Raw genomic sequence first — 13,320 nt, forward strand, 5'->3', positions numbered from 1 at the left:
ATTGTGGCTTACATTGATAGAGTCTTAAAATCAAGACAATATAATACTCCAGAAATTTAACAATGTCCAACATAGTCATATAACAAATCAAATAATATTATAATTTTAGAGGGTCATCTATTATCCTGTTAAAGGTCCTTCATGAAAATCGCAGTTCCATGCAACTGTAGTGATACACGCTGCACCAAAGTTAAAGAAAGAAAGAAAGGGGAAAAAGACACCACAAGAAAACCTTCAAACATTCACAGATCCACAAAAATGTGCATAGAATTCAATGGGAATTAATGCCATCAAAACCGCCTCGTTTCCCTTTATATCCTTTTTAATATTATCTTCATTTATAATGGTCTGTTCCCTTCGGGTTTCTGCGATCTGAGCTGTGCCCACGTCCGTGCTACATGCCCGGCCTCCCATATCATCCACGGTGAAGAATACACAAGTTACGAAGCTCGTCATGAACTTCGTAATTTTAATAAAACTCCTCAGTCCCAGCCAATCGCCGGGTTCTGCCTCAGTGGCGCCCGGAAAACAAAGGAGGTCACCAGACAAAAGCATTCGCTCGCCACTGACGGCGCCAGATTCGAACACGGGGCCGTCGAATAAAACCCGCAAGCAGTCGGTTGGGCAGCAGCCTGCTTTATCGGCATTCCTTGAGGTAAGGAGCGGCCTTAATGCATTCGCTTGCACTCATTTGTCGCGCAGAGAGAGAGAGAGAGCGAGACTTGGCAACAACGCGGCAACTTTCTTTTTGGGGCGATAAAAACAGGCAAGGGTACACAAAGAGGGGCCAGCAGTCGGTACAATCCGTGAGTTGACATGTTCGAACCGCGTCTCTTTCGAGACCATAGCCCATCGCAGTGGTAACTATGTTTACCACATGTTTCTGGCCCCCCGTACAAGAGGATAGGATCTGCGATTATATCTAGTCACGTGACACAAGGTGACACCAGCTTCCTGTTTCGTTCCGAAAATATTCGTGTAAATCAGAGCGGGTTTTTCTCTCGTGTTCCTGTCCGGTGCGCACCAGAATAATCTTCTAAGAGGGGGCAAGGCTGCCGGAGCGCGAAGCTAAACCACACACACATCGAACACGTTAAGAATGGGAGGAGCTAGATCACCGTCGCATGCCAGGGCGGTGTCGTGCTTAATTAAGCACCGGCGACAACTCGGCGCCAGAAGCACAGGTGCTGGGAAAAAAAGTCGTGGCGTCCTCTCTACATCGAGGGTAGCAAGAAGCACCCCAGCGACCTCTGCAGTGCAGTGCCATTCCAAAGGCATTCTTTACTTGACTGTTCCCACCGAAGGGACATTTCCGGCATGCTTCGTATTCGGGAGGTGCTGGGTTCAAATGTTAACCCGGACATCGGCTATCCAAACTGAGGTGCTTCGTGGTTTTAATCAGTCCCACCACATAAAAATGCCCCTTCACGTCGTTTCCAACAAATCATTCGGCAAACATCCTAGCGCTCCACGCTTTTAACGCGAGCGACTAACTGCGTCGTTAAACAAGCCTCAAACAAAGAGAAATGCCATGCCAACCGCAACCCGCGTCAGACAGGACAACGAAGTTCCAGAAGGCAGCTCAGGAGCGAAGCTCCTTTCAGCAAGAAAGTCAACAGAGGAAGGCAGGGGACACTTTGACCAGCTGAGACACTATCAGCTTCTCAAGAACTCTCCTGCTTCGACTTTCTTGATCACTTGGTAGCAGATTCACAGAAATGTTAAAACGAAACTTATATTTTCCGCACCGGTAGTACTTGACACTCGATACATCTGATATTTTTGAAACTGGTAGTAGACCCATAAGAGGAGCCAGAAGGAACGAGCTATCTCGCAATAAAGACGTCGCTGTCAAGCAGTTTCTTTTTATGGCCGTTCAGATGGAGCCCTCAGCGAGACAGCAATTCATCTGCTCGGACGAGTGGCGTCCCACACAACAAGGCTCCAGTGCACGGTTTTCAACCAGTGGTGCACGGTACGTTTTTTCTTTCAGCCGCCGTCAGAAATTCCAGCAAACGAGTGGAAAAAACCTGTCCGGGTGACAGAACGCGCAGTTCAATGCAATCAATGATTACACACTCCGAGCCAGTTCCAAAAACGAAATTCTCTCTGTAACTGGACCCGGTGGGAGGGGAGGGGTTCAACCCCACGCCGAACACGATCCGCGGCCATCCCATCCCCCAAAATGTATCCGTCTTAATGTCGTCGTCCAGCTGCTTCTCGCCATTCCAGTGGAATATGTTCGGGGGACTTCGCCCACCAAAATTCCACAAGTATTTCTTGCCTTGTCACAGCCCCCTGGGTTTGAGACTCGCCTGTCGTCCGAACGGATATTTGTGTGGAGGTGGGGGGTCCCGTTTTCACCTCAGAATTATGGAGATTAAGCATCGGTGTTCTGTGTTATCGCAAACAATCTCCACAGCAGCACTGAACATCCACCAAATAACATATTCAGTATTAAAAAAATCAACGACGAAACAATCACCGTCCTGATGATAGAGGCATCACATACCACCGAAAAGTCGGTAAATTTCTACTAGGCTATAGGGCGATGCAACCCAGAATACGACAGCCATCTTTGCAACAATCACGTGATCTAGAGCCAGTAATGTCGTATCCGAACTGCGGACCACATATTGAGGGTCCCTTCGGATTATGTTTCCAAATACAAATTGAGGAATGAGGACAGGCAAAAGAAATAAGAAAACGAAACATAAGTAAAATATATAATAACAATAATCGAGACTTGCAATAACAGAGGAACCAGCTCTTGTAAGTGCCATCAGGACATCAACATCAGAAATCACATGAAACATGTGGCAGAGGTTTCCTATGGTCTTCGGGGAGTGGATTTGAAGACCACATCAGGCACAGGCCGTCCTCCTGTTCGTAAGGCGTAGCTTGAACTCAGCATCCCCTCTGATCATTTGGCCCAAGTTTCTACTGAACTAACAAGTATTTATTTAGATTTAGATTTACCCAAAACCGCTCATCAGAACGTCCTTTTAACCCAATGTAAGGTATATGACAAGTGAAGAGAGAATATCCTGTGGGGCTGGGGAGGCCGCGATGCAGTTTCCGAGCACCTGCATGTGTGAAGTGGGATTTTCCGCTTTTGCCTTCATAAAGAGCACAAAACGAAACTTTGCTGAACCCCGAATACGATGTGAGGTTTGCTCTGTCTCCAATTCCTCCCAATTTTGCAGAACTAGTAAATGAGATGGAGCAGTGGCTTTGTACTCATTAGCTGGGACCTGGGTGATGAAATATTCATGGTGAATAATTACCAAATTTGTTGTGGCTGCTAAAATGTTTAGAGATGTTTAAAATATGTTTTCTGTGCAGTTTGTGTTTTACCTACATTGGGTAAAAAGGACTTTCTGATGAGCGGTTTTGGGTAATGAAGGAAAAAGTTTGGGAAGCGGTGCCCTAACAACACGAGACAGAAAGACGACCTTCACCTGAACCAATTATGTAAGTCCCTTACAGACTGCCCGAAAGAACGAAGGAAGCCTCTGACACAGTGGCATTGCTGTCATGACCTGGTCCTAAGCCAATCATATCATTTGTTTCTTCCGGTTTTCTTTATAGAGGTTCCACAAACCGACTGATCGCTTGTCCAAAGTCGAATTCCAAAACTGTAAAGAGAAACAAAGGAATAAGATAATGGAAAATAAGAGAACGCAAGTGGATGTTACAAAGCAAATAATATCCACAAATGTACATATCTCAGTAACCACTTTGACTATTACAGAAATTACCTGCTTGCATGGAAACCAAAGGTCCTTTGTCATATTCACAATATACCACCATTGTGCCCTGTCATGAGTAACGTAATCTATTCCACAGCCTCAAGCCATATTTCTATAAAATATAATATCATCTTCCCAATTAAACGTCTGTTTCTGAAGTAAGAAGATGTTCTTCACCAGAGATTACATGGATAGAATTTGGTACGATTTTATCAAATTTTCTATGTCTACATGCCCTACCAATCTCATATTTGATTTAATCACCCTAATACTACTTGGTGAAAAGTACAACTTATTTCGGCAATTTGTTCTCAAACACTCGAAAGTGAATAATAAAACCAAAATCATATCACACTTTCAGGAGTTAAGAATAGTGCAACAAATGCTTTAGTATGAGCAGTACTTACGAATAAGAAGGATGTACTCTTTATAAAAGTTGAGGGCAGCTTCAATGCTGATGTCACTTGCTATATAGTAAATGCCCGAGACATAAGAATACAAATCTATCAGCAGAATAATCCAGGAAACCCTCAGGCTTCGTCGCACCCACCTTGCTTGGCCCTAGAAAACAAAAATATCATATAAGTGAGAATTCATGTTTTCATGACTTCAAGTATTAAGAAGGAAGTCTCGTGGGTTGTTGTGAGGAATAGACTGGTAGAACTTTACTAAGGTTTCAGATATGCCGATGATGGAGGCAACAAGGACCTCTGAAAAGCCATTGGGCACATTACTCATCCTGTATATTCCATACAGCATCATAGATCCTGTCAGAATTCCCAATGCGGCACACAGCAGACACACATCTAGCTCCAGCTGAAAGACTGAAACCAAAATATCTCGATTTTAGAGTTTACACAGACAGGAATTTACGCTAAAAAATGTTAATGACCAAAATTTGTTTGTTTACTTCTAACACTTTAGCCTGTGTGCTTCTTGACTTGTGTCGTAAAGTTGCAGGTCTGTATCAAAGGAACGCACATCTAATGCGAGTTTAAGTCTCATCACAAAACCGATCACGAGAAGAGCAGAATCATAAATAAACAAAATAAGGAGAAATTTGGATGGTTTTTTTACTCAAGAAGTTAACTGTACAAAATATCGAAGTCTGACCGCAGGCAATTTTATGTAATATATTATAATTAATAATTCTCGAATGAAATGATCTTTTTGGTTATACTTATTTTTGAAACAGCGCAGACCTACTACTTTTTATTAACATCGCTGTAACTGGATCAATGCATTATAGTCGCTCGATACGTCACACCCACAAGCATAATGAAAACATACAAATTTCAGCCAAAACGAACGGTTGGGTGGCGAGAACAACTGGCCTTTGGCATGATTGAGTACGTACCTGAGTGCGGGCCGATAAACCTCTCCCACAAAGATATTTGGCAGTCTGGGCTGACGATACTGCCATCGGAGAGAAATATCCATTCCCTGTGCCCAGCTGATAACTCATAGATGTGTTTCCCCTGCGCACCAAGAACATATACACTTAGAGATGCTTAATTTAAAAAAAAAATATTCCATAAGTTATGATAATGGTATTTTAATTATGAAATTTTAAATTTGTAATTACTAAAAACAAGCACTACCTCCGTTATTTGAGTTCCCTCTAATCAAAGAATGTACAGTAAGCAATAATAAAACAAGCACGTACCAGGGCCAAAACAGGAAAGCATCTTGCCACATATTTGAAGAAATTTAATCGATTTCTGTTTTCTGCTCTTTCTTCTAGAAGATTTACAAACTTACGGGTCACTTGTCTCAAGAAGACTTCCAAAACTGTAAAGAGAAACAAAGGAATAAGATAATGGAAAATAAGAGAACGCAAGTGGATGTTACCAAGCAAAAAATATCCACAAATGTACATATCTCAGTAACCACTTTGACTATAATAGAAATTACCTGCTTGCATGGAAACCAAAGGTCCTTTGTCATATTCACAAAATACCGCCATTGTGCCCTGTCATGAGTAACGTGAAACTATTCCTCAGCCTCAAGCCATATTTCTTTAAAATATAATATCATCTTCCCAATTAAACTTCTGTTTCTGAAGTAAGAAGTTCTTCACCAGAGATTACTTGGGTAGAATTTGGTACGATTTTCTATGTGTGCATGCCCTACCAATCTCATATTTGATTTAATCACCCTAATACTACTTGGTGAAAAGTACAACTTATTTCGGCAATTTGTTCTCAAACACTCGAAAATGAATAATAAAACCAAAATCATATCACACTTTCAGGAGTTAAGAATAGTGCAACAAATGCTTTAGTATGAGCAGTACTTACGAATAAGAAGGATGTACTCTTTATAAAAGTTGAGGGCAGCTTCAATGCTGATGTCACTTGCTATATAGTAAATGCCCGAGACATAAGAGTACAAATCTATCAGCAGATTAATCGAGAAAACCCACAGGCCTGGTCGCATCCATTTCATGTCGCCCTAGAAAACAAAAATATCATACAAGTGAGAATTCATGTTTTCATGACTGCAAGTATTAAGAAGGAAGTCTCGTGGGTTGTTGTGAGGTATAGACTGGTGGAACTTTACTAAGGTTTCAGATATGCTGATGATGGAGGCAACAAGGGCCTCTGAAACGTCATTGGGCACATTACTCACCCTGTATATTCCATACAGCATCATAGATCCTGTCAGGATTCCCAAAGCGACACACTGCAGACACACATCTAGCTCCACCCTCAGGACTGGAAAAAAAAATCTCGATTTTAGAGTTTACACAAACAGCAATTTACGCTAAAATAATGTTAATGACCAAAATTTGTTTGTTTACTTCTACCACTTTATGCTGTGTGCTAGTTGACTTGTGTCGTGAAGTTGCAGGTCTGTATCAAAGGAACGCACATCTAATGCGAGTTTAAGTCTCATCACAAAACCGATCACGAGAAGAGCAGAATCATAAATAAACAAAATAAGGACAAATTTTGATTGTTTTTTTACTCAAGAAGTTAACTGTACAAAATATCGAAGTCTGACCGCAGACAATTTTATGTAATATATTATAATTAACAATTCTCAAATGAAGTGACCTTTTTGGTTATACTTATTTTTGAAACAGTGCAGATCTACTACTTCTTATTAACACCGCTGTAACTGGATCAATGCATTATGGTCTCTCGATACGTCACACCCACAAGCATTATGAAAACATACAAATTTCAACCAAAACGAACGGTTGGGTGGCGAGATTTCAATTGAGACAGAGACTTCATCGCCCTCACAAGCCAAATAACAACTGGCCTTCGGCATGATACAGCACGTACCTGGGTGCGGGCCGATAAACCTCTCCCTCAAAGGTATTTGCCTTTCTGGGCTAACGATGCTGCCATTGGAGAGAAATATCCATTCACTGGGCCCAGCTGATAACTCATAGACGGTATTCCCCTGCGCACCAAGAACATATACACTTAGAGATGCTTAATTAGAAAAAAATAATATTCCATACAGTTATGATAATGGTATTTTAATTATGAAATTTTAAATTTGTAATTACGAAAAATAAACACTACCTCCGTTATTTGAGTTCCCTCTAATCAAAGAATGTACAGTAACCAATAATAAAACAAGCACGTACCAGGGTCAAAACAGCAAAGCAAATTGCCAGCCATCTGCAGAAATTTACTTCTGTAAAATACGACCTCATCTGGAAGAAAAGAAAACAGTATTTCGTTAAGATACAATGTCTTATTTTTTGTTACAATGTCAGTTTCTGAAAGTCAAGACATGCGACAAATGAGTTTATAGCGCATGCATTTACAAATACTTTTGTATGGAGTCGATTACTTAATTATAATATAGTTATGTCCACAACTAGACTCACCAATATAATCTAATATTTTGAAATGATTATTTAAATTACGTCAGGCCTTTGCAATATGCACGGTATGCTGTATTGAACGAATTAATTATTACATTAAACATGAAAAAGTATAAAAATCAAAGTGAAAGTTGCTGGGATGTCTCCTACGAACACACACGTAATTTTAAACCTGCTAAGTATCTGGATGGCTTACCGAACCCGAAGGTTCATCACCGAATTAACCAAAGCCCTCCACCGGACCCTGTCTCCTTCGACCCCTATCTCCCATAGATCCCGCCTGACTTTATCCTCCGATCTACGTCTAGGTGTCCACAGCGGTCTCTTCCCCTCAGGCTCCTCACCCGACAAGGTGGTGATACCTTCGGGAGGATTTTAAACCTACACGTATATAATTTATTTATAAGCCCACTCAGTATGTTACTTCTTTGATCTCAGGATCCACCAACTTTTCGCTGACGAACTCTATTTACATTCGTCGTAGACGAAATGTACTCTCATTAGTTTCACAGAAACGAAGATTGATTTTGCCTATTATTGATGCACGAATAAAACGTAAATTATACGGGCTACATTATTTACATTCCTTATAAAGTATTCAGACATGTAACTAGATACTAGTTTGTTCATCTACGGTTTAAACTTACCTCAATTCTGAAACTTGAAGAAATATCTGGCATGATCCTGTTTACACAACTGTAAATGAAGACAGTCAAATATGAAATCAACAACACTCGATGGAGAGAGTGGAGGGCAGTATCACAGATTTGTTAATAATCCTTATATAAGACAAGTAATTGTGATATTCTAAAACGTTTTTAACAGCACAAAATTATCTACTCTACGACGCACTTCTTCTACAACCGAATCACAGCTCAGCTCTTTCAGCAATGACGAAAGCCGATTGTTGATGTCAATATATACTAATGCAACAATGCTGAATAAACAGATGACGCAACAATTAGTTTCTTAGGTAACATAACAACGCACGCATGAGTTCATATAAAAGCTGACCATTATTGTTGACGGCAATAATGAAACACAACAATGCCGAGTAAACAGATGACGTAACAATTAGTTTCTTAGGTAACATAACCATTGTTGTCGGTCCATATTTACACATTGTTGGTAGTTAAAAAATACAAAGAGAATTAATATAACTTATATTTAGGTTATATTCAATCATAAATGCAAGAAGTCGATAATTAATAATGAGTACTTTTCCTATAAGAAGAGAATAAATTTAAAAATATTCGGAAGAGAAACGAAGAAAAAACTGTATTTCCAATTGCCCTTATTTAAAAATTTAAAATTTTAAAGATTATTTTTGAGGGGCCCGAGCGCTGTAGAGCCCATCGCCCCTCGGTCAGAGAAAATGTTTCCTTCGTTCGAATCCCGGGAAAGATGTTTTCTGTTGTTCGGATAGCGACCACTAGGGAAGAAGGACGCTAAGGCAAATTCTGTCTTTTTCCTCGGAAATGATTTGACTGACTAAGGTCACAAGCACGAAAACTGTCTGAGACCCAGAAGATGAATTTGTAAGAGGTTGTCGTATTTCCTCCTTAGTAAATTCTGTGGAAATCGAAATTGATGGTTGACATTTCTTTACTCGTTCGCTTGAGAATTGTGAAGAAGAAACCTGGCGCGATTATTCCATAAGACAAATGAGAGAACACTGGAAGTTCAGAAGACTGGGAAAAGTGTCCTGAGTTCGATTTCCTTCAAGGGCGCTTCCTTTAACTCCGAATCTAAGCGAGACAGAACAACGGCGCCAGGATCAGAGTTTTTTGCCTCCAAGAGGAGATTACAGAAACGAAGGCCTCGACACTGGGTTCGACTCCTGACAAGAAGAATGGTTTATGTTGACAGGAAATTAGTAGCGAGAAAAGAACGACGCCAAACTTTCCAGGGTTCGAGTCTCTCTTAAGATGTTGAAGCAAACTATTCTTTGGACTTTATCCATCGTCCAAGACCAATAACCAAAAAAAAAAACGACGTTTCGGAGATTGGAATATTTCTCCGTCTCCAAGTAAAAATCCTAAATTTCAAATAATGTGAGTGATGTACAGCATCCCTGACGTAACCCTTTGGTAACTTGATATCCAGGTGACAAATTGTTTCCTATTCTTATTCTATTTTAGATATGGAATTTCTGTACAATGAATAGACAGATGATCTGCCTTACTCTGCTTGAAGAGAAGTTGCAGCATATGACAGTTGCTCTGAAATCATTAGACTGTGATGCATAACAAGGCCTGTCTCTGCCAATTCGCCGTACTACACAGAAGACCGGAAGGAATTTTTTGAGTTCTCTTACAAATTGCATAAAATGAACTGTCGCATCCGAACTGCGGACCACATGTTGAGGGTACCTTCGGATATTGTTTCGATAGGGATCTTGGAGAATGTATGTAGCCTCCACTGTGGGAACCTTGTGGCCGGGTAATTCTGTGACCGCTGCAGCAGCCAGACCATCCCTGCTGGTGTGTGTCTGTTCACGCTCGACCTAATGGAATTCTTAAGTGTGGAGGCAGTGGATCTGTGAAGTGGCAAAAGACGAAAACTCCATTTGCCGAGGCCTTTAAATACACTTCGAAAACGAGTATCGGGGGGACATCGCTTTCACACTTTATCGGAGGCAGTCACGCTGTCTTCACGATTTGGCCGTGGCAGTCAAGGATCCGGCGTTTCGGCATAACCACCTTCTTCATTATTATTATTAATTAATAAAGTAATCCATTTAGACGACTGAAGATTGTTCTTGGGCTTTCACTCTTAAACGCTGCCCTACCCACGAGCTCCAAGGCCACCAGACAAGATCGCATCCGCTCGGCAGATCTTCAGTTCGTATCCTGACGCGGGGTGTCAAGGGCCCGATTCCCTGCCAGGGATACAACACAAAAATTGGTGTCAGGTGTGGGGTTTGCAAGGTTTTCTTCAGATCTTCAGGAAGCCAGCAGCGTAGTCAATCTTCTTCAGCGACATCACTTTATTTATCATCATCCTACGAGGTCCAGTTGGGAAGGCCAATCCAAAGGGACTTCGCCACAACATCTCCCAGGCTTGTGAGAGAAGTCTGTCGACCACGAAGGACCGAGGAGCGGTTCCAGGCCGCAGCAGACGGAAGCTGTATAACACTTGCCAATGCCGGAAGCAGCGCGCAGCAACCGGGGCTAGGCAAGTCGGGTTACTTCAGCTCCAGCTGCCGTCTTCCTCGTGTCCGGTCAGCGAGATAACGAGACATCACCGCTCGAGGTTAAAGTTTGTGAAAACCAAAACTACAGGTGAAGCTCGGAGTAAGTTGTTGGTTAGGGATCTTTCATCCACTTGGCGCGAAGTTAAACAAATTCTACTGGAAAATTATGGTGTTAAAAGAACACTTGACTACAATGCCTGTCGAATGTTTAGTAGCAGACAGGGTGTGCACGGGTCCATAGCATCTTGGAGTAGCAGGATTGACACGATGCAGTCAGAATTAAGAGAAGCAGCTTATAGGATCTGTGCAGAGGATGAGGTAGCAGGTGCAATGGGATTAATTAATCATTTGGCAAAAGCATGTTCCGTAGCAGAAACTTCTAAATATGGATTTTACATGCAATGCTAAATCAACTCTAGCTGCAGTGTCTGTCTGTCTTGCAAATAACAGAACAGAATTGCATCTTAGCAGAGACACATAATATTCATTAAACAAAATACCGATTTCCAGTGTTTTCTCAATTGTCATATTAAATTTTGACAATATTGGGCGTCACGTTTTGTTTTTTGTCGGGGCAAGCATTACGACGATAGCCCCGGCCAACTAAATTTTTTAAATGAACGAAAAACAAATTTTAAAAGCCTTTATCTGGCGCACAAAAACCTCACGTTCGTCTTTGAAAAAATCGGTTTGGCCCAAGTACAACCTTCCTCTTTAATATTTGGCGTTCATTAGGCCTAAACTGCATGACAAAATGTCGATGCATAAACGGACTGCTCACGAAACAATTTCTCGGTTCATTGCTGCACATGAATGAGGAAAACGCTTACTTACGGCATCTGCTGGCGCGCGGCTGAAGCAAAGCAACGATGAAGACTAAAATGCGATGTGTTCTGTTCATCGTGTCGAATTCTCATGCTGTTTCGTGCGACGCTGGTTCCAGACTGAGGTTCGGTATTGTCCACTTATGGGCGTTTAGAGAGGAGGAAGGGGCCCCTTCTTACGGAATCGTATAGAACACTTTGACCTTCGCGTGGGTGTGGGTCTTCCAGAACACGTGAAGGATGGCACAGAACATCATATTGTTTCATACGATTCTGAACGGGAATTGCAAGCTTCACTGTAGGTTTTTTCGTTTCATGTATGCCAATGTGAAACGAAATTCTGAGTTACTTGTCCCTATTAGCTGCAAAATTAACGTCGAGCGGGGGGGGAAGAGGCATTTGTTGGAAAAGTTCAGTTTTGTGCCTCACAAAGAAAAATGTTTACTTCGTGCAATTATTTGGGGTTCAGTATTAGACTCGTCATTATTCAACATCAAATTCTAACAGGTGCAAATAATTGGTTATTTAAGTATATTTAATGTCAAGTCATGAGGAACTTCAACGGCTTACGGGGCAGCGCTTGAAACTACGGGCTCACAAAGACGAGCAATAAGCGTCCTTCAGTTTAGCAAACATCAAAATTGGATCAGACACATTACTGCCGAGTTAATCCTCAGTTATTAGCTCATGGCAAACAAAGCAAATGCTCTAATATATAATGTAGACGACAACCACATTAATTATGTCTTAACAACACCATACCAACTGCCAAAGTTTGCAACATCCAATAACACTGCCACTACCAGTAAAATGTAAATAAGGACATCTTAAGGCTACCAAGGCTAGGTCTGAGGGAAATTGCTGGGATTCTTTACTCAAAAGAGGGAGATCTGAAATACGTGTTCGGAGCAAGCAAGGCGGTCAAAAGGAAAGAGCTTTCTTTCAAGCAATTCACTGAAATTTATTTAAAAATGTGAAATACAGGAAAGCAATCGATTAAGTGAGAAACTGGGATACGAATTATGTCCATCACCTGAACTTGTTCCTGACCGCATCTTCGGTGCCTTCGATTTCAACGGAGTCATACATCCACTTCCTGTTCTGCCTACGAGTCAAATAAAAAAAGATTAACAAATGCCAGGGATCCGACAGTCTTGGGACAAAGCATTGGTCCTCTGTGCCTCAAGTCTCGCGTCTGATAACTGCAAGACGCGGTGTGAATGATTACAACACTGCAGAGACAATATAAATGCAGAAATACTGATGGGCTGCTCAGTTACCACGCACAAAGTACAAAACGCAGACGAGTTACTGACTGCTTGGCGATAAAGGATTGGTCACTAATCAAGTTTACCATTCTTATAATATTTGCTGCTAATACCTGCATCCATGGCCACACATGCAAGTACGACACTTTGGGCACGGGAAATGCCACCCCGGACAGGTTTCTTCCAAGCACTAGATCCTTCTGCAGCGCCATGAACATGCCCTTAAAATCATACAGGCTCGTCTGCTTCCACCTGTGGGACAGATGCAGAATTTTAGTACAAGTCAACACGACTCACGAATGTAGTAGTGTCTCTACGCCTTATTTTTCAATGGTTTGCATGGGAAGTGCTTCAGAAACAAATTGACAAGTATTACATTTCACTACACAGAGTCCCAAATCGAAGATGCCTGTGAAAATTTTCAGAACAAACT

General features: G+C 41.5%; 1 protein-coding gene and 1 long non-coding RNA gene across 2 annotated transcripts; both read right to left on the reverse strand.

Moving 5' to 3' along the window:
- Positions 1-2,712: 2,712 nt before the first annotated feature.
- Positions 2,713-8,480, reverse strand: LOC147874949 (uncharacterized). Its single transcript, XM_087342124.1, has 10 exons — positions 8,247-8,480; positions 7,357-7,425; positions 7,046-7,166; positions 6,384-6,469; positions 6,053-6,206; positions 5,419-5,543; positions 5,110-5,230; positions 4,487-4,576; positions 4,160-4,313; positions 2,713-3,638 (listed from the first exon to the last, which is right to left on the reverse strand). The coding sequence occupies exons 1-9, from the start codon at positions 8,277-8,279 to the stop codon at positions 4,213-4,215; spliced, it is 900 nt and encodes a 299-aa protein (XP_087198250.1). The 5' UTR covers positions 8,280-8,480; the 3' UTR covers positions 2,713-3,638; positions 4,160-4,212.
- Positions 8,481-12,555: 4,075 nt separating this feature from the next.
- LOC147874950 (uncharacterized) lies at positions 12,556-13,320 on the reverse strand. The gene is made up of 2 exons (XR_015533189.1): positions 13,001-13,320; positions 12,556-12,724 (listed from the first exon to the last, which is right to left on the reverse strand). It is a non-coding gene; the product is annotated as an uncharacterized LOC147874950 (long non-coding RNA).

Source organism: Zootermopsis nevadensis, unplaced genomic scaffold (assembly GCF_977971745.1).
Source record: "Zootermopsis nevadensis isolate Lab colony 2312 unplaced genomic scaffold, Znev_1.0 Znev_ptg000003l, whole genome shotgun sequence".
NCBI lineage: Eukaryota > Metazoa > Arthropoda > Insecta > Blattodea > Termopsidae > Zootermopsis > Zootermopsis nevadensis.